The sequence below is a fragment of the Rhinatrema bivittatum genome, chromosome 3, assembly GCF_901001135.1.
Source record: "Rhinatrema bivittatum chromosome 3, aRhiBiv1.1, whole genome shotgun sequence".
Lineage (NCBI taxonomy): Eukaryota > Metazoa > Chordata > Amphibia > Gymnophiona > Rhinatrematidae > Rhinatrema > Rhinatrema bivittatum.
In genome coordinates, this window is record NC_042617.1 from 87505645 (window position 1) to 87530585 (window position 24941).

Genomic DNA, 24941 nt, shown 5'->3' on the forward strand with positions numbered 1-24941 from the left:
CATAATAGTTTAATTTGAAACACATTAAAAATAACAGACATTTTGTCTGATCACTCATGTTTACTTAAAATGCTACATGTTTCAAATTCTGCCAGGGTTATGTAACCTTATGAGCACAATTGTATGTGCTGCTGAGCGACTGTTAGCATTCCCCTATGGTCTAGTTTAAAAGCTGTTCTATCTCCTTTCTAAAGCAGCAGCCTGGTTCTGTGGAGCCCATTCTTTGAAAAAAGGCTCCTCCTTCCCCAAAATGTTGCCTAGTTTCTAATAAAACTAAAGCCCTCTTCCTTGTACCATCATCTCACCCACACATTGAGTCTCCAGGGCTCTTCCTGCCTCTGGGGCCCTGTGTGTGGAACAGGGAGCATTTCAGAGAATGCTAACCTGGAAGTTCTCAATTTCAACTTTCTACCCAAAAGCCTAAATTTGGCTTCTAGAACCTCTTTCCCAAACTTCCTATGTCATTGGTGCCCACATTTACCGCAAAAGTTGGCTTCTCCCCAGCACTTTTTAAATCTTATCTAGGTAATGCATGAGGTCTGCTACCTTTGCACCAGACAGCCAAGTTACCAAGCGATTCTAACTTCCACTAGCCTCCCAGTTATCTACATCAATCAAGGCTTCAGTTGGGCTACAATGCTAAGTTTTCTTGGTTAACTAGGGTCATCTGATAACTATGGATTACAAGAAAAGAAAAGGACACTCATCAAATCCCTCTCTACTATTAAACCAATTCTACTACACTAACAGCTCTCAAACCATCATCAAACCCCACACATCTCTCCAGAAAGCAAGTCTTATTACGCTATATATATTAAAAAAAAAAAAAAAAAACCTCACCAGCTACAATCTGAACACTATTCCCATGGGCCTCCCAATTCCAATCCTCCATCACAGGACCTATCTCACAGGAAAACATTCCTTGATCTCACGCCCACCTACTTACAAATCCCTTATCCCCATCATGATTTCCCCATTTACCCAAACTTTAGGCTTAGCTCTCTTCTCTCTGATACTATTCAACGCTCAATCTCTCTCCAAGAAAACACTAATTCTTAATGACATTCTCCTGGACAACAATCCTGACCTCTGCGCTATCACGGAAACATGGCTTAAACAAACGGACACAGCACTAATAAACCAACTTCCAATTCAAAGCTACGATATTTTCTCCATTCCCAGAAAGAAAAAAAGGGGAGGAGGTATCCTCCTAGCAGCCAAAAAAGAGCTAAAAATTACTCAATTCCCAATTAGTTCACCCTCAAAAATCGAAACAGGCCTATTCAAATCAGACCATCTGCAAATTCTTCTAATCTACGCCCCCCAGGCCTGCTGGAATCCAATGCATCACCCATACTAGAATTAATAGCAACTCACTTAAATCTGGATCGTCCGACCATAATACTAGGCGATTTTAACTTACACGTCGACGACCCCATTCGCTCAACCAATTGCGAAGCTTTCCTAACCGCCATGTCGGCTTTAGGCTTCAAACAAATCATAAACAAACCTACCCATAGAGCAGGCCACACCCTGGACCTTATATTTGTTAACTCAAGCATATCACACTCAACGCCACCCACATGCCAACCAGTCCCCTGGTCAGACCATACTTTAATATCTTCTGCCTTTTCGTTGGAACAAACAAGCAAAAAATGTGTCCCACTTCCAGAATTTATATACAGGAAATCCTGCACATCAGAGGAATTACACGATCATCTGGTCCCAAACTCCCACTCATAGACATCACCTCAGCCAACTCAGCCTTTCACTCTTGGAACAAGATAACAGAAACAGCAGCAAACAAACTCTGTCCACTGGCAACAAAAAAACTCAAACAGAACACTTCCAAAAAACAACCTTGGTTTAACGAAGAACTTCAAAAACGCAAACACTCCCTCCGACAGAAGGAAAGCAAATGGCGGAAATCACCAACACCGACCTCCCTCTCCGCTTACAAACTTGCACTACACCAATACAAAAATGCCTCATTAAAAACTAAAAGGGACTTCTTTGCACAGAAGATCCACCACATTATTTTCGATTCCAAAGCCCTATTTGCCTATGTATCTAACTTAACACAAACCATTACTCCTGACATCCCAGCAAACCTAGCACAAGAAAAAGCTGAGGAATTGGCCCTCTTCTTTAGCAACAAAATCTCCAACCTGATAACACAGCTGAGACCCAACACTTCAGATCCATCAAACCTATACTTCCATCACAACAAAGACACTTCTCTACAATCCTTCGAACTATTCTCTATATCAGAGATACTCTCTGCATTGAAGAAAATGAAACCCTCATCACACCCATCAGACCACATCCCATCCAAACTTCTCCTGCTAATACCAGACGCCATCTCTACCGCTCTGACAGACATCATTAACTGTTCACTAGCACAAGGAATCTATCCTGACGACCTGAAAATTGCATCCATCAAACCGCTCTTAAAAAAACCTAACTTAAACCCCAATGATCCTACCAATTTCCGTCCTATATCAAATCTCCCATTCATAGCCAAGGTAATGGAAAAATTGGTTAACTCCAGACTCTCAGACTACCTCGAAGAACATAAAATTCTGTTCCCGACCCAATATGGTTTCAGGAAATCTTTAAGTACAGAATCACTACTAATTTCCCTGACTGACTACCTTATCATGGGCCTGGATAAAGGTCAAGCTTACTTGCTAATCCTCCTGGACCTCTCAGCTGCCTTTGATACGGTTAACCACTCCATCTTACTAATTCAATTAGCAAATATTGGAATAACAGGAACAGCTCTATCGTGGTTCAAATCGTACTTAGGGAACAGAAAATACAAAGTTAAACTACACAACAAAGAATCTCAGCACTACTCTTCCTCTTCAGGAGTTCCGCAGGGCTCCTCCCTCTCACCAACGCTCTTTAATATCTACCTGCTCCCTCTTTGCCAACTTCTAAACAAGTTAAACCTTAAACACTATCTATATGCAGATGATGTCCAGATAGTCATCCCCACCAAAGAATCCTATACTAAAACTCTTGAATTCTGGGAATCTTGTCTTCAAAAAATTGACGGACTCCTCTCCAACCTAAATCTAATACTAAACTCTTCAAAAAGCGAACTCCTCCTAATTTCCACCGAAAACAGTAACACAGACACAAATCCACCACCCAATTTACAAACCCCACAAGTAAGAAACCTAGGAGCTATCTTTGATAATAAGCTAAACCTTAAATCATTCATAAATCAAACTACTAAGGACTGCTTCTATAAACTCCAAGTCTTAAAAAGAATAAGACCACTGTTTCACTTTCAAGACTACAGATCAATTCTTCAATCAATAATATTCGCTAAACTAGATTACTGCAACTCTTTACTATTAGGTCTTCCCTCTTCTCACACTAAACCCCTTCAGATGGTTCAAAACACGGCTGCAAGAATATTAACAAACACCCGGGGAAGAGACCACATATCACCAATTCTCAAAGACTTACATTGGCTGCCAATTCACTACAGAATTATATATAAGTCCATAACCATTATTTACAAAACCATACATCAACACTCTCAGCTCAACCTTCAAATTCCTCTCAAAAAATTTACTTCCAATAGACCAATCAGAGAGTCCTACAAAGAATCCTTACAAATACCACATTCCAAAACCATGCGACACAAAACAGCCAGAGACAGGGCTTTCTCCACCGCAGGACCAACACTGTGGAACTCCATCCCACCAGATTTGCGACAGGAACCCTGCCTCCCCACATTCAGGAAAAGACTCAAAACGTGGCTTTTTATGAAAGCATTTCCTGACCTAAACTGAACCCTTAATCAGTCTTTGACTAATCACTCTGACTTTACCTTAACATAGCAATTAACTCCACAGCATTAGGGCAATTCGTTATTACCTCAAATGCATTGATAGGCATATATGTATCATATGTATCTAGTTAAAAACCCCAGCTTCTTTTCTCTGTTCCAAGTTATATTACTACCTTTTTTTATTGTAACTGCAACCCTTAACTTTCACTGGTATATTGTTTACTATTACTACTACCTTTATAATTTATGTTATTTATTGTTATTTATGACCTCTTGTTACCTCTTCACTTGTTAATTGTAAACCGACATGATGCGATACCCATCGCGAATGCCGGTATAGAAAAACTTAAAATAAATAATAAATAAATAAATCTTGATGCACTATCATGTAACTTCAAACTGTGATAGTTTTAGAACACAAAGCATATGAAAATACCATGACTGAGTATAAGAACATAAGAAATTGCCTTGCTGGGTCAGACCAAGGGTCCATCAAGCCCAGCATCCTGTTTCCAACAGAGGCCAAACCAGGCCACAAGAACCTGGCAATTATCCAAACACTAAGAAGATCCCATGCTACTGATGCAATTAATAGCAGTGGCTATTCCCTAAGAGCTTATCCAAACCTTTTTTGAACCCAGCTACACTAACTGCACTAACCACATCCTCTGGCAACAAATTCCAGAGCTTTATTGTGCATTGAGTGAAAAAGAATTTTCTCCGATTAGTCTTAAATGTGCTACTTGCTAACAAACATATTTCCCCAAGTTCCATATGATTTCAGTATTTTTTATAATTGCAGTACATTTCCTGCTTTCTCACCTTTACTGCAGCTCGACACATGTCTGCCACCATCCGGCCAGAAACTCTGGTTTCAAATATGTTTGAAATGGCAAAGTTATAAACCTTATCCAGTGCAACCTTGAAAGTGGAACATTTACAGATAGATTAATTAGAAGATAAATGTTCATTGTCTGTTTTTATGGAATTGCATTAAACTATACATGATACTTTCTCAATTCAGACTTGCTTAGAAAAACGATGTGATACAGTGTAATTTACTAGCCTAATTTGCATAATTAATTTTTTATTCTTTAAACATACAAATGACAGAATCAGAATTAAAACAGCCTATGGATTTTAAAACAATCTAGTCAGTTAGTGGATGCTAATTATGATAAAAAAATCTTTCCAAAGCGCTTTAATTTTAGAAGAGAGAGATGATTACCAATTGTAAGATGAGGAAGATATACAAGAGCAACTAGGAATCATACTAAATGTGATCTGCTATAGGAAGAGAGAGAGGAATCTCAAATAGATTAAATATTCCATTGAATATGATCCATATCGATTCCTGCTGCAGTGTCTTAATAATGTAATCTGCTTTGTATAGCACTGCTGACAAAGGCAGACTGTAAATGTTTACATAAATAAAACAAGCAAGCAGCGCCCTTCTGCTCGTTTCTCCATGCATATTAGCAAAGTGGAACTAGTCACAAATATGGTTTTGGTTCATATTCTATTTTTCTTCAGCATGGTCTTAGTTCTATTTTTGCACCTTTCTTTTCTCCTCTGTGACTGGACTAGAGGTCAAATAGCTACAGCCCTCCAATCATGCAAGAGACTATTCTATATTTACAGGCAAGAGAACAGCATGCACATTCCAACCAACCACCAGAAAAGATGCCTTCAACTAAAGACTACACGGCAAACAAGTTGAAAAGTTGGCTAGTTAGTTAGCTTTAGGATCTAAAGTTAACTGCATGGAGGAAATCCATAAGCTGAAAAGTAAAATGCTAGAGATCAGAGGGGGTTGAGGGGTTGAGGCTTGCCTGAATTCAGAGAAAGGCACTACTCAAGCACAAGCTACAAAACCATTTCAGAGGGAAGTTTCAAATACCTTAAATATTTCTCTTGAACATTGTGTGAGGATTGTACTAAACGTAGAGGAGAGGCCCAGCTCCACTAAACTCTCCAAGTGGGTCATCTTTTCTGTTTCTGTCTCTTCTCTTGTTTGTTCAAGCGTGCTGCTTTCTATGAGTGCAAAACACCTGCACCGACAATCACATTTAAATACAAAGAACATACATAAATCAATCAATAAAAACTTGACAATAATTTCAAGCATCATATGTACCATTTGGCATTCATAAACTCACCTGTCAACGAACTGTAGTACAAAATCTTCAAATTCAGCTGTAGCCGAGCACAGCTCTCTTTCTACCTATGATTTCCCACAGTAAACAGAGAGCTGTGATCAATAATTTCATTTTTTAAATACTACAGGCAGTTTAAAGCAAAAATATGCAATGAAGCATTACAAAAGGCCTGTATCTAATTCCAGTAAAAATCACAACAGTTTTGTTTGTTTCTACTGAAGTATTTTTCAGAGTTGGTCTTGCACAAATGTACAGGGTAGTTATGTGCATTAGGTTCCAGTATGTAAAAGGAAATACGCTCTTAACTATAGGTCATTCATAAAGCAATCTTACCTCAGGGAGGTCATTCCTCTCTTGTAGCACAGATGAACAATCTACTAAAGGCACCAGAGTGGAAAATGTTGCAATAAACTGGAATGTGATCTGTTTAGGAAACAAAAATACCTTTTGTTCTCAATTTATATACTATGGGTTGTATGGCAAAACAATGATTATGTACACTGAGTGGGTCAGAGCTTATTTAGTCACTGGGCCTCTTTAGCCCAAAACTTGTCACAGTCAATATGAAAGTGCTCTCAGCAGGTCAGTTCCACCAACTAGCAACTTATCTAGAAGCTCAGTGTCCAGACAAAGACAACTGTGACAAATATATTTTAGAAGACACCAATATGGTTTTTATTGACTTTTAAACTAATTAAATATTGTACTGCAATCCTGCTACTCCAAGTCTACCAAATACTATTTGTTACAGATTTTAAAAGTGCAACAAATTAAGGGCAGCATTCATCCAAGCATTCAGGATAACCGCTAAACTCAATCAAATCACTTTTATCTCTTACTTTTCCATACAATTATGTTCAAAGGAAGGTACCTCAAATACTTAATAGCACCATTAAACTAATGAGACACTCCTTAATAAATTCATAGTTTAGGGTAGATGCATTTCAGTGTCCCATGCCCAATACAAGAAAAGAGAAAAGTAGTACCTGGAAACTAATTTACATTTTTTTTCTAAATGCTTCCCATGCCATTGGCATTTGGGTTTAAAGAAATCACAGGGAGTCTGATATGTGAATAAAGTTGTTCTCTCTTGTTAGAGGCTAAGCTTTAGGAATTAGTCTGCTGTCCTCTTTTCCAGGTACATTTTACTCACCTTTGTGGAATGATTCAATTTTTCTCAATTTTGTGCTCAAGGACTACTTAGCCAGTCATGTTTTCAGGATATCCAAAATGGATATGCATGAGATACATTTGCACATAATGAAGGCAGAGCATGCAAATACATCTCATGTACAATCTTGTGGAAATCCCGAAACCAAACTGGTCAAGTAGCCCTGAGAACTGGGGTGTGAACCGCTGCTCCACAGTACAGTTTCTCCAATGCTTCTGCTTTCAGAATTAACTGTTCTATGTGCTTATAACACTATTTTGAACTCAGTTACAATTTTAGCTGATACCACCTAAGGGTGTTCTACCCCTCTACCAAGAAAAATATTTCCTGACGATTCTCCTCAGTCTACTCCCTCAGAGCCTCATATCATGACTCCTTGGTTCTAGAACATTCTTTCCCTTTAAATAGGTTTACTTCTTGTGCATTATTAATCTTCCAGATATTTAAATGTTTCTATTGTATCTTGTCCCATCTGTCCTCTAGGCTATACATTGAACCAGGGCCAGTTTTTGGGGTGTGCGATATCTGTGGATAAACAGGGCACCATGCTCAAGGGGCATTACCACACCCTCCTACATCATGTCTGCTGGCAGGACATTCAGAACGCCATACAGGAGGAGGGAGGATTCTCTCTGTGGAGGTAGGTGAGAGATCAGCCTGCTAGGAGGAGGGGAGAAGGGTTTGCTGCTGGCCAGGAAAAGGAGAGAGAAAAAGAAGATTCTGGGGCTGAGGGGGAATGCTTGATACTGTGGGCAGGGGAAAAGAAAGCAGAGCAGAGGGGATACTTACGCTGAGCATAGGGTAAGGGAGTAGGGGGAAGGAAAAATGGGTATACTGCCCTGGAACCACTGCCACTGCTGTAGAAGGGAGTGCTGTACTGGAGGTGCTGCAACAGGGATGGGGGTGGGAGGGTGGAGGATTTCACTTTTCACATAAGGTGTCAATTACTCCACTCTACAACCACCAATGATTATTGATATACGTCTCCTCTGTATCGACTAACAGAGATGGAAGGTTGCCGACATAACTAATTATGTTTGCGAAACGTTGACAACATTGGCGGGTAAGGAAATTCAGCGTCTTGAAAAAGTATAGGGTGTACAGAAAGCAAATGTTGCTTACCTGTAACAGGTGTTCTCACAGGACAGCAGGATGTTAGTCCTCACATATGGGTGACATCATCAGGATGGAGCCCAATCACGGAAAACTTCTGTCAAAGTTTCCAGAACTTTGACTGGCCCCTACTGGGCATGCCCAGCATGGCACTAACCCTGCAGCCAGCAGGGGTCCCCCTTCAGTCTTATTTGAAAGCTACAGGCAGTGCCGAAAAATAAAACAGCAAAACGTTACAAACCCAATACCGCGGGGCGGCAGGCGGGTTTCGTGAGGACTAACATCCTGCTGTCCTATGAGAACACCTGTTACAGGTAAGCAACATTTGCTTTCTCACAGGACAAGCAGGATGGTTGTCCTCACAAATGGGTGAGTACCGAGCTGAGGATGTCCGAACATGCACCAAATGTACCCAACGGTGTGCAACAGGCACAACAACTGGGGTGGAATTTGATAGAGGGCATCCTGAACCCTATCGGGCAGGCGGAAGGGTGTTGGTACGTTACGTTGTAAATAGGTTACGAAGGACAGACTGGCCAAAGATGGAATCTTGCCTTCCAGCTTTGTCCAAGCAATAGTGGGCTGCAAAAGTGTGGAGGGAACTCCAGGTGGCAGCCCTGCAAATGTGAGGAAGCAGCACCGATCGCAGGTGTGCTACTGAAGTCACCATGGCCCTCACAGAGTGTGCTTTAACACGGTCTTGAAATGGAATGCCCGCTGCTGATAGCAAAAGGATATGCAGTCCGTCAAAAAGGAGGAGAGTCTGCTTACCCACAGGCTTCCCTAACTTGTTAGGGTGGAAAGAGACAAACAATTGAGTGTTTTCCCTGTGGGCAGCTGTACGGTCTAGGTAAAACGCTAGAGCCCGTTTACAGTCAAGGGTATGCAGAGTCTGTTCTCCTGGGTTAGCATGGGACCTGGGAAAAAAGGTAGGTAGTATGATGGATTGATTAAGATGAGAATCCAAAACTACCTTGGGTAAGAATTTTGGGTGAGTGCGGAGTACCGCCCGGTCCTGCAGAAGTTTAGTGTAAGGTGGCTAGGTAACTAGGGCCTGCAATTCACTAACACTGCGAGCTGAAGTGATAGCCAAAAGGAAAATCACTTTCCAAGTGAGATATCTAAGTTTACAAGAGTGAAGAGGCTCGAATGGTGGTTTCATGAGCCGACCCAGAACTAGATTAAGGTCCCAAGAAGGGGCTGGAGGACGTAGCAGAGGCTTGATGTGGAGCAAGCCCTGCAAAAAACGTGTTACAAGGGGGTGTACTGATATAGAGCCATCCCAGACACCTTTATGGAAGGCGGCTACCGCACTGACATGCATTCTAATGGAGGAAGTCTTAAGGCCTGACTCTGATAGATGCCAGAGATAGTCCAGAAATTTCGGGATTGGACAGGAAAAGGAGTCATGGGACTGAGAAGAGCACCATGACGTGAACCTTTTCCATTTGTAAGAGTAAGCTTTTCTCGTGGAAGGCTTCCATGAAGCAATCAAGACATGGGAAACTGGCTCAGAAAGGTTAAGTGGTTGAAGGATTAACCTTTCAACATCCATGCCGTTAGGGACAAGGCTTGAAGATTGGGATGTCGTAGGCACCCGTCGTTTTGAGTGATCAGAAGCGGGTCCTTTCCCAAGGGAATGTGCCTGCGGATGGAGAGATCCTGAAGTATTGGAAACCACACTTGGCATGGCCAGTGAGGTGCTATCAGGATCATGGTTCCTTTGTCCTGACGTAACTTCACGAGAGTCTTCGAGAGAAGAGGAAGTGGAAGGAATGCGTAGAGCAGACTGGTTGCCCAAGAGAGGGAGAATGCGTCTCTGGGTTGAGAGTGTTTGCTGCAAATGAGAGAGCAGTAGTTCTCCACTTTGCGGTTTTGTGGGGACGCAAAGAGGTCTATCCGAGGATATCCCCATTGTTGGAAGATGGAGTTCGCTGCCGAGGGGTTGAGAGACCACTCGTGCGGTTGAAAGATGCGACTCAGCTTGTCTGCCAGGACATTGTCCACTCCCGGCAACCAGGTGGCTCTGAGGTACATTGAATGGGAGAGAGCTTCCGTCCAAATCTGTGCAGCTTCCTGACACAGAAGGAAGGAGCCTGTGCCTCTGTTTGTTGATGTACCACATTGCCACCTGGTTGTCCGTCTGAATCAGGATGACTTGATTTGAGAGGCGATCCTGAAAGGCCCCGAGAGCATATCTGATTGCTCGAAGTTCCAGGAAATTTATTTGGTGTTTGGCTTCCTCTGGAAACCAAGAGCCTTCTGTCTGCAGATCAGCTACATGGGCTCCCCACCCGAGATTGGAAGCATCGGTGGTGAGAATGATTTGCAGATTTGGAACCTGGAAGGGCAATCCCTGGAGGAGATTGGTCTGATTTTTTCACCAGGTGAGAGACTGACGGAGTGAGTTGGTGATGCGGACAATGGCCGACAGAGGCTGAATAGCTTGAGTCCATTGAGACCTCAAAGTCCAGTGCATGAGTCTCATGGCCAAGCGGGCCATTGGTGTGACATGGACTGAGGATGCCATGTGTCCGAGGAGGACGAGAAATTGGCATGCATTCACGGAGTGCTGAGACTGCAGCTGGTGAGCAAGGGACGTAAGAGTCAGTGCTCGCTGTCGAGGTAGGAAAGCCTTTGCCTGTAAGGTGTCCAAGTCTGCCCCAATGAGTGATAAGGTTTGAGATGGGACTAAGTAGGATTTGTTGTAGTTGACGAGAAATCCTAGCGAAATTAGAGTGTATAAGGTTAGATTGAGGGACGACAGAGCAGCTTGCTGAGTGGGAGCCCTGATTAACCAATTGTCCAGGTAGGGGTAGACGTGAACACCTTGGGTTCTGAGGAAGGCTGTAACAACTACGAGGCATTTGGTAAAGACTCGTGGTATAGACGCTAGGCCAAATGGGAGCACTCGATATTGATAGTGCTTGGGGCCTACTAGAAACCTCAGGTACTTGCGATGAGCTGGAGTTATCGCAATGTGGGTGTATGCGTCCTGGAGGTCCAGAGAGCAGAGCCAATCTCCTCTTTGTAGAAGAGGTAGAAGCGATCCTAAGGTGACCATCTTGAACTATTTTCGTTGTAGGTACTTGTTGAGGGCCCGTAGGTCTAGGATAGGATGGACACCTCCCGATTTTTTGGGGATTAGGAAGTACCAGGAATAGAATCCTAGGCCTTGCTGAGAGTATGGAACGGGTTCTATTGCTTTTGACTGGAGAAGGAGGGAAACATCTTGAACCAGAAGAATGGAGTGTTCGGACGTTCCCCATGTCTGTAGAGGTGGGGAGTCCGGTGGCAGGGCGAGAAAATTCAGATGGTATCCCTGAGCAATGATTGCCAATACCCATTGGTCGGATGTGATTGAATGCCACATGTTGTGGAAGTGGCACAATTGACCTCCCACTGGCATGTGCGACAGAGGAATCCGGCTGCTGCTCTCTAAGTGGAAGTCAAAAACCTGAAGCAGGTCCTGGTTGAGGAGCTGCTTGTGGTTTTTGTTTACGGACTTGACGAGACTGCAGTTTTTGATAAGGTCTCGTGGCATGGGATCTGGATGGTGGCGGGTAAGACTTCTTTGGGCGGAAGAAGGACTTCTTAGAGTCCTTTCTGAAAGGCTGTTTTGAGGAGAATTCAGAAGGCATCAAAGAGAGCTGTCTTAGGGTCTCTTGATGGCCTTAATTCTGCTACCGTCCGTTGAATCTGCTCACCAAACAGATTATCTCCGACACAAGGCAGGTCGAATAACCGGTCTTGTACTTCTGGGCGAAGGTCAGAAGACCTGAGCCAGGCCCACCGCCTCGCCGAAATGGCAGCTGCAGACACTCTGGTAGAAATGTCAAAAATGTCATAAGATGTTCTAATCTCATGCTTGCCTGCCTCAAAACCCTTGTTGACTAGGGTTTGTAATTGTTCTTGAAATTTCTGAGGCAGGGAGTCTGAGAAGTCCTGTATCTGCTTAAAAATGACCCTGTTATATTGGGTCATATAAAGCTGATAGGCGGCAATTCGGGAGATGAGCATGGCCCCTTGGAATACTCGGCGACCAATGTTATCTAGGAACTTCTGTTCCTTTCCAGAAGGAACAGATGAGTGAGGTTTTGACCTCTTCTCCCTTTTTTGTGCAGACTCTACAACGACCAAGTGGTGAACAAGTTGAGATTTTTGAAAACCTGGGGCTGACTGTACCAAACAGGTAGTGTCAACTTTCCTATGTACTGGAGCAATTGATCCAGGATGTTCCCAGTTCTTCTTGAGAAGGTCGAGAAGGACTTGATGGATGGGAATAGAGGTGATTACCTTGGGGGCATCCAGGAATTGGAGCAATTCCATCATCCAGTGCCTATCATCCTGTTCAGTCTGCAATTGGAAGGGAACCAATTCAGACATTTCCTTCACAAAGTTTACAAAGGAGAGGTCCTCTGGAGGAGAACGCTTCCTACTCTCAGTGGGTGAAGGTGGTGAAGGTAAATCATTGGTGTCTGTTGAAGTGTCATCACCCCAGGTGTCATAAGGATCAGCACCTGCTCCTCTAGGAACTAGAGGGGGACAGAGTGGTTGAATACCTGAAGGCCCCCGGTCTAGGCTCCGAAGGAATCGGAGGAATTATCGAAGGCACCGGTGCAGGCATCAAAGGCATCGATGGATGAGTCGGTGGCGCCGAACGTATCAGCATCGATGGCTGAGGCAGAACTCCCGATGGAGGGATGCGAAACGGTGTTTCTCCTCCCGATGATGCAGTCAGTGGGGAGGGCATCGGAGCCATCGGAGACCCGGGAACCATTGGAGGAAAGGCGGTCATAAGTGCTTCCATCCTGGATAGCAGTGGTGCCAGCGCTGCTGGAATCGGGTCGATGATCGGTTCCACAGATGGTGCCGGTGCCGGAGGAACCTGAAGACTTTGCATCGCCTTGTCGGCCTCCTGAACCATCCAGTCCAGTTCTTCTCGGAAACCTGGAGCAAGCAGCCCCGGCTCCGGAACAGAAGGAGGAAGCAGAGGCATAGCCAGAGGGACCACCATTAAAGGCGGAGTCGCAGCTCCCGATCCCCGATCGGGTGAGGGTTGCCTCAGGGACTCTGTTGCAGGAATGGTCAGTGCCTTTCCTGGACGGGGTCTCTTCGACAGCGGCTCGGACGATGGCGAGGTCGATGATTTCGCTCCCTCGATGGTCCGAGTCTTACGGTGTTGATGGCGATGTTTCTCCCTACGATCCCCTCGATCCTGAGGGAGAGTGGAGGGTGACGATGGCCGAGAAGTCGTTGATGGCGGTCAGTCACCGGTTGGTGGTCGATGCTGGTGTGAAGTGGACGGTGCCGGTTCTGACGATGTCTAAGCTATGAACGGAGTCGGGGTTTGAGCACGGAAGAGAAGTTCCATCTTCTCCATTCTGGTCTTGCGACCCTTCGGTGTCATTAGGGCACATTTGGTGCAGGTCAAGACAGCGTGCTCGCGTCCTAGGCACATTACACAGACATGGGTCTGTGATAGACATGTTGCAGGTATAGTCTGGGCACAGACAAAAAAATCGAGCCGCGGTACGGTCGACGGCCAGTAGGCCACAAGGGCCAAACTCGACGGTTATCAACGGAAAAACAGGTAAAAACTTACCGGAGTACAGCGGACTGAGAAAAGTTAGAGGAGGGACCCCTGTGGGGCAATTAAACTTTTAGTAATTCCGTGAGGAAAATTCCTGACAGGAATCTCTGCAGAGCTCCTTTACTATGAGGCTACTGCTGCGTGGAAAAAAGAAGACTGATGGAGGACCCCTGCTGGCTGCAGGGTTAGTGCCATGCTGGGCATGCCCAGTAGGGGCCAGTCAAATTTCTGGAAACTTTGACAGAAGTTTTCCGTGATTGGGCTCCATCCTGATGATGTCACCCATATATGAGGACTACCAACCTGCTTGTCCTGTGAGAAACATAGAAACACCATTAAGGTGCAAATGAAAAGATAAGTGTATATCTGATTTATATGTCGGGTTCAAGATTAATGTTTAGTATGCAATGAAGACGCGAATGTCTCCACTTCAAAGTAAATTATATGTTGGGCATCACAGCTGAACTACGGTCGCTGGCAAGATACTAGAGTCTCCGGTTGTTTTAAATCAAGTGTTATAATCTCATGTTACTTCATTGGATTAAGATGTGTACCACTCTATTGTGATTTACATAAGAATCAATCAAAAAAAGAAATAAAGGGTATATGGAGAGTGGTAGGATTAAATTAAATGTGATATAAAGAAGAGAAATGAACATGAATCGGGAATGAAGGCATTTTAAAGAAAAAATAAAAGAGGTGGTAAGATCTATGCAACGACTGGGCATTAAGATTCTGGTTAATCAGATGTCTTACCAGAACGGAGGTCTCCCCTCTTACAAAAATTATTTTAACGTTTTTTGAGATAAATAAAAATTAAAAGATAAAGATTTTAAGTGATTTTTATATACAGAGGAGACGTATAGGAATAATCAACGTTTGTTGTAGACTAGTCAATTTTTTTTACTTGACATTAGTTATTCCCTAATTTTTTAAGGTCAATTACTCCAGAACAGGTGTATAAGAAGCACCTCACTTTATGGAATATACAGACCATGTTGAGTTGCAGATATTTTAAAGTTGGAAGATGTTAATGTTTTGGAGTTGGTGTTTAGACCAGTGGTCTCAACCTTTTTTTTTTTTGACTGGGACACACCTGAAAGATAAAGCTTACATGCATGACACACAGATACTTGACCATCATGGGCTAAATGTAAACATATACTCTGCATCCACAGGAACTTGCGCCCACTCCCCAGCCCCAAGCAATACAGTGCGCTCACACGAGTGCACTGTTTACCCCGCTGTCGGACGTGGGTTAAATAGGCGCTAATCCACCCCCTAATTCAATAGGGGGATTAACGCCCATTTAACCCTGGTCTAACGCGGAGTGAATGAGATAGCGCTCATCACATGCAAATGCATGTGAATGAGGTAATTACTCATTCACTCTGCATTCGAAAAAATAAACGTGCATCTCAGACGCACATTTATCGCTCAGATATTAATGCCTGCCTGGAGTAGGCATTAATAGCTGAGCGCATGTAAAAGAAGTACAGAAAAGCAGAAAAAACTGCTTTTCTGTACTTAAGTAAAAAAAACAAACAAACCGATGCAGAGTTTACCAGCAGGTCTTCATAACCAGCAGCTGCCGCGGGGACGCGTTAGCAAGGAGGTGCTAAAGTCGCGCAAGCAACCCTAGCACCTGCTTGCTAGCGCGACCCATTAATTTGCATATTGCATGGCACCCCTCTTTCGGGCACCATGCGTGCATTATGAAACGGGCGCTGAAAAGTCAGCATCCGCTTTCCACGAAAATTATTACATCGGCCCCAATGGATGCAGAGATTTCCCCATACAACTCACCATCAGGTCTATCCTGTAAAGTGCGGCCGCGTTTACCCTGCTCCTAAGCCGCGTTTTACTCACTTTCCGGCCGCGTTATCCCTTCCTGCGATCCCGAACCCACTTTAACCTACTCCTACCGCGTCCTAAAATCCCCGGCCAACCCCTTCCGCACGCGGCATGGATATTGCATGCAAATGAGCGAATTAGCTATTCCCTAGCATCCCGTAACCCGCGCCCCGACTATCGCTATCTTTCCCTGCCGTTTTGTCACGCGTTTAACCTGCTAACTTACCGCCTACCCTGACCCCTGCGGTAGAGGCAGGGGTAAGGGTACGTTTCAAGCTTTCCCCCAGCCCCTGCTCACCTGCCCCGGCCGCGATCATGGGTGCCGGTCTCCGGGGCAGCCCCAGTCCTCTCCCTCCTCCCGAAGCAAAAAAAAGCGAAAAAACCAAAAGCAAAAAGTAAGTCGCTTCGCCGCTGTCACTTCTCCCCTCCTCCCGGAGCAGGGCGCGAAAAGCAGCCTTGCTCCGGGAGGAGGGGAGACTGACAGTGGCGAAGCAAAAAAAAAAAAAAAAGCGACAAAAACCAAAACCAAAACCAAAAAGTAAGTCGCTTCGCCGCTGTCACTTCTCCCCTCCTCCCGGAGCAGGGCGCGAAAAGCAGCCTTGCTCCGGGAGGAGGGGGAGACTGACAGTGGCGAAGCAAAAAAAAAAAAAAAAAGCAAAAAAAACCAAAAGCAAAACCAAAAAGTAAGTCGCTTCGCCGCTTCACGGCGAAGCATCCCCGATCGGACTTCTCCTGCCTAAACTTACTTTTTTTGCAGCCGTCCGGTCCATCTGAAGAAGGTATCTTCCCCTCCCCGGGGAAGATGGATGCCAGCACGGGGGAAAGCGGCCCCTGTGCATTCAATTGGCTGCTCAAGACGTGACGTCACGGCATGTGACGTCACGTCTTGAGCAGCCAATTGAATGTACAGGGGCCGCTTTCCCCCGTGCTGGCATCCATCTTCCCCGGGAGGCAGAGGGGAGCCACGATACCTTCTTCAGATGGCCGGACAGCTGCAAAAAAAGTAAGTTTAGGCAGGAGAAGTCCGATCGGTGATGCTTCGCCGTGAAGCGGCGAAGCGACTTACTTTTTGCTTTTGGTTTTTTTCGCTTCGCCGCTGTCAGTCTCCCCTCCTCCCGGAGCAAGGCTGCTTTTCGCGCCCTGCTTCGGGAGGAGGGGAGGGGGGATTGGCAGTCCCGACTTCCTGGTATCTGTCATTTCAAATGACATTTGAAATGACAGATACCAGCGTGGCGTGAAGCATTAGGCCCGCGCACCCAGGATACTGTATAGGCGCTCTATCCAGTAAAATGGGTTGCGCGGGCCTAAGGCTTCACGGGCCCTTCTTAGACGCGGTTTACATTTACATAAAATTAGTGTTCAGGATCGAGCGGTAGGTGTGCTGCACTGTGCGTGTGGCAACCGCGGGTGCCGCAGGCACTAACGCAGCTCTTCCTATCGCTCGGTACTGGATAGACCTGCATATAAATAAAGATATTCTGATTCTGGTGCTATCTCAGTAACAGAAACACAAACTCCCTTACTACCAGGAGCATTGTAAATATAGAAAACCTGGAAAAAAAAATATCACTCAGCACATGTGTAGCAAACCTGCCATACCATAGCAATACTAACTCCAAGAACTCAGGCAGCAATATCCCTACCTTTGAAAAGGCAACAGTGCACCATTAGTGCATGTCCTATTGAGAATGAGAAAACGCAACAAACAAGACTCCCTACATACTAGTAAATACCTCACCTCACTCACACATACAGATCTGACCTTCACCAAATACAGAATAAAAGACCACAAATTATAAATGTGGAGACAAAAACTGGAATGGAAACCTCAAAAAGCCACTCTGCATGCCTTGCAAAAATGAAGAACTAGAAACAGAAATACATTTCCTCCTACACTAAGCAAAGTACTAAGAGAGAAGAAATGAATATTCTCAAAACTGACATATGCCTCTTGCTCCCTATTACTCCCCCTCCATCATCTTTTACTTCTCCCAATTACTCCCTTTTATTCATCTCACACTCACATCCTTACCCAGCTTTCCTGACCCCCTATACCCTCTTCCCTGTGCTCCCTTCTCTCCCCTGCTTGACTCTTCCTACCTCCTTCATCCCATCCTCTTCCCTGTCCAGCTATCCCGACCTTTGTTTCCCACCCCTTCCTGCTCAGCAGCCCCTACATTCCCTCTCCTTTCCACCTCTATCTGCTCAGAATCCCCAACTTCCTTTCCCCCACCCTCCACAGCGTGAAGAGATTATCAGCAGCATTGCTCCCAGACTCAGAAGAGGAAGATAAAGTTTGCATCCCATAAGGCCCAGAACAGCAGGTGTCGGCAATGTCTCGCTCTGATCTGGGTGAAAGAGGAAACAGCCTCCCACTGGGCCAGAAAGAGGAGAAGGAAGTAAGAGTAGCCTCCTGTCAGGCCCAATGTCAGATGACAACCAACTCCCACCCAGGCTGATAAGGACACAACAGTCTCCTGCTGGCCCTGACACACACCTCTCCCAGGACCAGGTGACATACCAGTGTGTCCCGACACACCTGTTGAAAACCACTGTTTTAGATTGTAATAAGACAGCTGTTTCCTTGGCTAAAACATGGACTTTTCATGCAACCACTCTGACTAAGAATTTTTTGCACATGAATTTATGGTGACTGTGTACCCCTTTTTTTTTTTTTTTTTTTTTTAAAGTATGTGGACTTTTTCATATAGACATTGAGATTAAATTATTGGCCAACATGACAATTCTTTAGTGATTGCAGGCTACTATATATGATCTTGCCTTAAAGTCTTTGGTTAAAAAAATGTCTAATATTTGAGTTCTGCTTTTATGTTCAATTATATTGTGTGCAGTCCTGACAATTTTTACCTCTTAGTTTCTTGTTGTACTTATCAGTAGATTGCTCTTTCCTCTACAGAAGTTTAACCCATTTATGGGAAAGATCTTGGCTCCTTTCAGGAACAAAGTAACACTTAGGTGTTCCAAAGGATCTCTTCACATCAAAAGTTATTTACCTCTATGCAGACAGGCTATAGGAAAAACCAGCCATATAGAAAAAGATCAGTAGCCTTTGAATATAAATGTAAGCTGATTTGTAAAGACAATAGGAAAAGGAAAATAAAGTTCAGTCAGCTATTGTTATGCAGCTTAGTGTGGATGCCTTTTCAAGCTAATTTCTTTAATAAAATTATTTATGGTATGAATTATACAGCTTTTCTTGTTTGGATTTTCTAACGCTGTGCAAGCGTGTGTATAGTCCCGAACTGCTAAGGAGATGGAGAAATACTAGAGCAGAGCTTCCTGCACAGGTATATGTAGTGTTGACGTCAGATTGAAATCTGACTCCGTCTCCAACTGCTATCAGGAGCACACTATACCCATTGTTCCTGAGTCCATCTGCTACACGCTAGGAAAAAATATATTTTAAAAAACTCCCAAGTATCAATTTTAACTAAATTTAAGGCATCATCTGACAGTGCACGAATCTGCTCTTTCCGTGCTAAAAAAGATGAAACCTTTCAGAGCATGTGCAGGAGTTACCATGCATTGGTACTGCGTAAGTCACCTCAGTCTTTTCACTAGCTGATTTTCAACTCTATGGGGAGGAGGGTGGGATCGTGTGGCTGATTCGCCCTGCTGCCTACAGAAAATATCTGTTACAGGTAAGCAACTTCACTTTCTCAGTAGCCAAGCAAGATGAAATTCAGCCACGCAAGTTGAAATTCCCAAGCTGAGAGTTGCACGAAACTTTGTTCTTCTTGAAAACATGCAACCCAGAAATAAAGCAGAAGGTAGGAGAGTTAAATTATTATTTGAAGAGATTTTAAGCATTGCTTCAAAGGTACTATCTGCACAAGTCTCCTGTTCCAGGCAATAATGTTAGACAAAGGTGCGAACAAAGGTCCAGGTTGTTGCATTGCAGATGTCCTGGATGGAAGTGGAACACAGAAAAGCTACTGATATTGCAGTTATTCAAACCTGATGAGCTTTGATTATTAGCGAGGTCTATGCCTATATCCCTTTTAAAATAAATAAAAAAAGATATTCAATCTAACAGTCAAAAAGAAAGCATCTGCTTTTCTACTGGATGACCTTGTTTGTTAGGATCATGAGAGATGAATAACAGAGGTTTCCTGTGAGGATTTGTCCTTTCCAAGAAAACAAGTAAAACCCTTCTAGAGTCCAAGGTATGACGTGATTGTTCTGCTTTACTGGCATGAGGTTTTGGGATTAAAGTAGGCTGGAGTATATTAATTGACCCAAAAGGTTCTGGGAATAAAGTAAGGAGGACTATAGACTGATTCAAATTAAATTGAAAAACAACCTTCAGCAAAAGTTTCAGGCAAGTTCTCAGTACAACTATGTTTTTGAATATCTGAGTGTATAAGAGTGTCTACTACTAATGCCAGAGCTCACTTACTCTGCAAGCTGAAGTAATTGCTAAATGAAGAAGAACCTTCCAAGATAGAAATTTTGTGTGATTAGATGCCAAAGGTTCAAATGAAGGCTTCATCTATCTTGACAAGACTTGGTTTAGGTCCCATTGAGTTAGAGGATCCTTTATAGGAGAGTGTAGATGCAAGAGTTCTTTTATGAATCTTATTGGATAGTAGGACACTAGAAGATCTTCAAAAGGATGGCGATATGTCACAATAATGCTTAGATGTACCATAACCTAACTACTTCAGTTCTGCATTAGAAAAATGTAGAAGGTATTGTAATAATGTGGAAGTTTTGTAGTAAAAAGGATTTTGGTCCTGGGATTTACACTAGAGAGAGTATCTCTTCCTTCTGAAATTGCAGGATTTTCTTGCTGCTGGTAGGACTGCTTTCATCTCCAAGGAAAGAAGTATACTGTAAGATTCAGTGTTTAACATCCATGTTGTCATAGCTGGAGAGTGAAGATTGGGATGAAGAAGATACCCGCCATATTGGATAAGAAGGAATGAAAAGATTGTGAGGGGAATTGGGTGAGCCATTGCCAGTCTTTAAAGCGAAGGAAACCAAGCTTGGCATGACCAGAAAGGAGCTATTTGATTATTTTGTCCTGATACAACTTGAATATTGTTTTGGCAATTAGTATAATTAGGGGAAATGCATATACTAGGCCTTGGAACCAAGAGACTGCAAATGCATCTGATGCCATGACATTGGTGTCTGGTCTCCTGGAACAATAGCATGGAAGTTTTTGATTGAAAAGAGCTACAAACAGACCCATTTGCAGGCTCCCCATTGCTTGAAAATGTTTTAAAAAGGTGTCCTAATAGACACACCATTCATGAGGTTGCAGGTAGAGACTTAATGCAGTATTTAGATGTCCTGGAAGATACATGACAGAGGTGCTTGTTTCCCATCTATTGCTCAGATCTATCTCTTGATATAGACAAAGATCCTTGTTTATGTAATACATGGCTTCAACATTAGTGGTCTGGATCTGAATAATCCTTCCCTTTATAAATGGATCAAAAGCTATCACTGCTTTGAAGATATGTGAAGCTTGTTTCTGTTTGGTCCATGAGCCCTGAAAACAGATTTTGTCTAGATGTGCACCCCCATACCTGAGTGGAAGCATCCAAAGTCTTCTGAATCTGAGTAGGATGATCCAAAAGTAGACTGGGTGGGGGGGGGGGGGGGGGAGGGGACTGATTCCCCCATTCGAGAGAATGTAAGACAAGATGAGTGAAAGGTATCCTGTATGAGAGAAGATGGGAATGGTGATTCCATTGTAATTTTGGTGCCATTTAGGTGCTCTTATGTGCAGTTAAAGCAAAAGAAGTTACATGGACTGTGGCCACCATGTAATTTAACTGATTTATAAATTTTCTGACCAACTTGTCTGGCTGTACACTGAATGAATCAGTTGCTATATTTTTCTCATTCTTTGGTCAGTGAGAAAGGCCTTCCCCTTTTTAGTGTCTAATATTGCTCCTGTGAATTCTTGTTGTTGAGACAATAGTAAGTGTGATTTTTCATAATTGAGTAAAAATCCCAAAGAGAGAAGGGTACGAATCATGAAAGCAGTTGTCTCAGCTTCTGCTAAGAAGCTATCCAGTATTAGCCAACCATTTAAGTATGAACAGATTAATGCATTATTTTTCCTTACATGGACTGCTACATTTCATGAAGACTCTCAGAGCTGCTGAGAGGCCAAATGGAAGAACTTTGAATTGATAGTGTTTGCCCTATAGTGTGAACCTGAGATATTTTCTGTGGTCTGCGTGGATGGGAATATCTGTATATGCATCCTTGAGATCTAAGGCTGTCAACCAATCACTGACTTTGAAAAAAGGCAGGAAGGTTGATAGCAAACTCATTTTGAATTTTTCTCTTCTGAGGTACTGAGCTCTCTCAAGTCTAGAATTGGGCAACGGCCACCTGATTTTTTGGGGATCAGAAAGTATTTTGAATAAAATCCTTTGTCGTTCTGTCATTGGGACTGATTCTATTGCTTGTGACAATGGCAGGTAGATTCTCTCTTGCTGAGGATATATAACTATTTCTAGAAAATCAGAAGTGGAGAGTGGGGGAACATTGGTGAAAGTTTTCGAAATTTAACTTGTTCCTTTTGAGAATAATGCTGAGAACCCAATGGTCTGTTGTAATGAGGGACCACTGATGGTGAAAAAAGGTTAACTCTCTTCTTTCCCCAAACCCACCAGAAGGCATTGGTAGTCAAAACCTTGGTGTTTGTTTTTGAGCTGATTTCTGGGTAGGCTTGATCTATGGCCTTTTCTTAGTGTGTGATCGTTTTGTGGTTGCTACTGTTGTACGTTTTGAAAACACTGCCTTTGGTATGGCTATGTAGTAAAATGTCTACGAGCATAGTAGTACTGTTTCTTGTACAGATGATACTGATACTTTCTGTTGTAGCCAAAGTTCATGTGTACAGTTTTGTACACGGTTCCTGGATAATGGTGACTATTTCCTCTAAACAAATTGTCTCCAGAGCAAGGGGTTTCAGCTAGCTTGCTGTGGAATCTTCTCTTAGACTTGAAGCATTAAGCCAAGCCAATCTTTTTGCTGGTATAGCAACAGCTGAAGCTCTTGAAGACATGTTGGTCATAAATAGACTTAATTAGATGTTTGAAACATTTATCTGCCTCTGAAAGACGGGGCTGTAATTTAATTTGAAGATCAGTTGGTAATGAAATTGAGTCATCCTTAATCTTTATGTTATATAATTACCATGCCATCTCAAACTGATGTGCAGATATTCTGTTTTGCAGCAGGTGAATTATCTGCATATATTTAGAACCTTTGGGAACTCATCTGAAGGTTCGGGATTCCCTTGCAAACTTAATGGGATGGACTCAGCCACCTTTTGAATAAAAGCTGGATATGAGAGATCCTCAGGGTGGTCCTGGTGAGACTGGCAGATCAGAAAAATAATTATATGAAGAATGATCTCAGGAATCAGAATGAGTCCAAAACATAGATTGGGGACATAAACTGAGAAGACTGCGATTTTCCTTTTTTCTCTGGTGGCTTTTGGGTAAAATAGGTGATGGAGAATTCATTTGCTGAGAAGTCTTCTCATGGCTTGAAGTTGTCTTACCGCATTATTTTTGCACAAATGCATTTGTTGTATTTGAACAAAGTGCTACAGATTAAGCATCAGATTCTGGTACCAGAACAGGGACTGAATCCAGTGCAGACCTTCTCAATGCCAAATGATTGGATGCCATGTGTTTCAGTACTGTGTAACTCTGTTGAAGGACCCAATTCTCCTGGCGCTATGATGTATTTTGTAGACTGCAGACTAAGCTGATTTTCCCTTTTTAACTGTGTGCTTATGTGTTGTCTTACAACCTTGGTGGAAAGATATGTGGCCCATTGGAGACCTTTCCGTAAAATTGATGGGTAAAGGTTGAAGATGAGAAAACTATTGTAGCACTTTGGCAATTCTGACCTTTTTCTTTTTAGGTACTGGTTTGCCTGAAGAGGAGGTCTTCCTTCTTTCCCGAAGAGATGTCTTGTAGGTTAACTTATATTAGTAGTACCTGATGGCCTGCAGAGACATCCTACCACAGGTCTTATAGTGAGTGTATCATGGGAGGGTCCCGGACATCTTAGACAGAGCTTGTGGGGGTTACAGATGCAATTGTGGCATACAATTTGAAGGGCTACTTGCCTGACTTAATTCCTCCTGTTTGTTTTTTTGCTGGGCGGCTCAGAAAAATACAGAGAAAAGAAAAAAGAAAACAGAAAACAGAAAAAAGCAAGGGACAACAGTCTAATGTCCTTTCACATCAGCGGAAAATATATGACCAATGAGATTCGTGCAGTGCCACTCTGTGGGAACTCCTATGCATGCTTAGGAAAATTTTGCCTTTCTGAGCTCCAAGAGAGAGATCCGGACTACACCAGCACCATAAGATGACATCACCCACTTGTGTGGCTGAATTTCATCCTGCTTTTCCATGAACAACAAGAGGAATCAATCATTAGCCCCCCCCAAAAAAAGCCTGAATAAAAAGTAATGCCTTAACTTTTTCCAAAAGACCAAATAATCTGTCCACTCTCTGATCTCACTATCAAGATATCCCACACTACTGGGCCTACTACATAAAAGGCCCAATTGTGTCTTAAGTTTGACTTCCTGAGCTATGGTACAGAAAGCACTTTCCCAAAGGAAAGCAGTGGGTGGGAAGTGATGCAATTCTCTATAACTTTTTTTTTAAAATAGCTAAGACCATGCTCTTTTTAGTGAGTTCATGCTATAATGGCAATCACAGAAACTGGTTCCTGTATCAAATCAGAAAAGGTTGCAATCTTGAGTGTATGGAAGCATCGACAGTCCTCTCTCTGATGTTCACAACTTTGACAATTTAAAAGCTCTGATCTCCAAAAAGAACTTTCTTCTAAGGTGCATAGGCAAATGGTACTGATATTCCCACTTCCAAATAATTCATTGCTTTTGCATTTACCACTATCTCTTCTGAGGTTCACGAGGCCTCTGACATTTCTCAAGACTTCAAGTATAGCTTCTAGGATATGTTTCAAATAATGTGGGAATCACTGATGCAATCTGGAGGGAATGTGATTTCTGAGAGACATTTGCCAGAGGCTTAGATTATATTACCTAACTCGAAAGGAAGAAAGGTTATGAATTTCACTGACCCCACAATATAGCCTCTGAAGAAGTCATAACAACATAATAAATGATGGCAAATAAAACACAAAATGGCCCATATAGTCTGCCCTGTAGCAAGTGAGCCACTTTGGGTAAATGCACATACAAAT

At 43.1% G+C, this 24941-nt stretch overlaps 1 protein-coding gene across 2 annotated transcripts in view; it reads right to left on the minus strand.

Annotated features, from left to right (window-relative positions):
- Positions 1-24941, minus strand: part of PSME4 (proteasome activator subunit 4) — a 389258-nt gene that overhangs the window by 223852 nt on the left and 140465 nt on the right. For both annotated transcript variants that reach the window (XM_029593434.1, XM_029593433.1), the window contains 4 exons: positions 6301-6390; positions 5968-6032; positions 5709-5859; positions 4631-4729 (listed from right to left, as the gene is read on the minus strand). In XM_029593434.1, coding sequence (XP_029449294.1) covers positions 4631-4729; positions 5709-5859; positions 5968-6032; positions 6301-6390 — 405 coding nt within the window. The remainder of the gene's footprint in view (positions 1-4630; positions 4730-5708; positions 5860-5967; positions 6033-6300; positions 6391-24941) is intronic.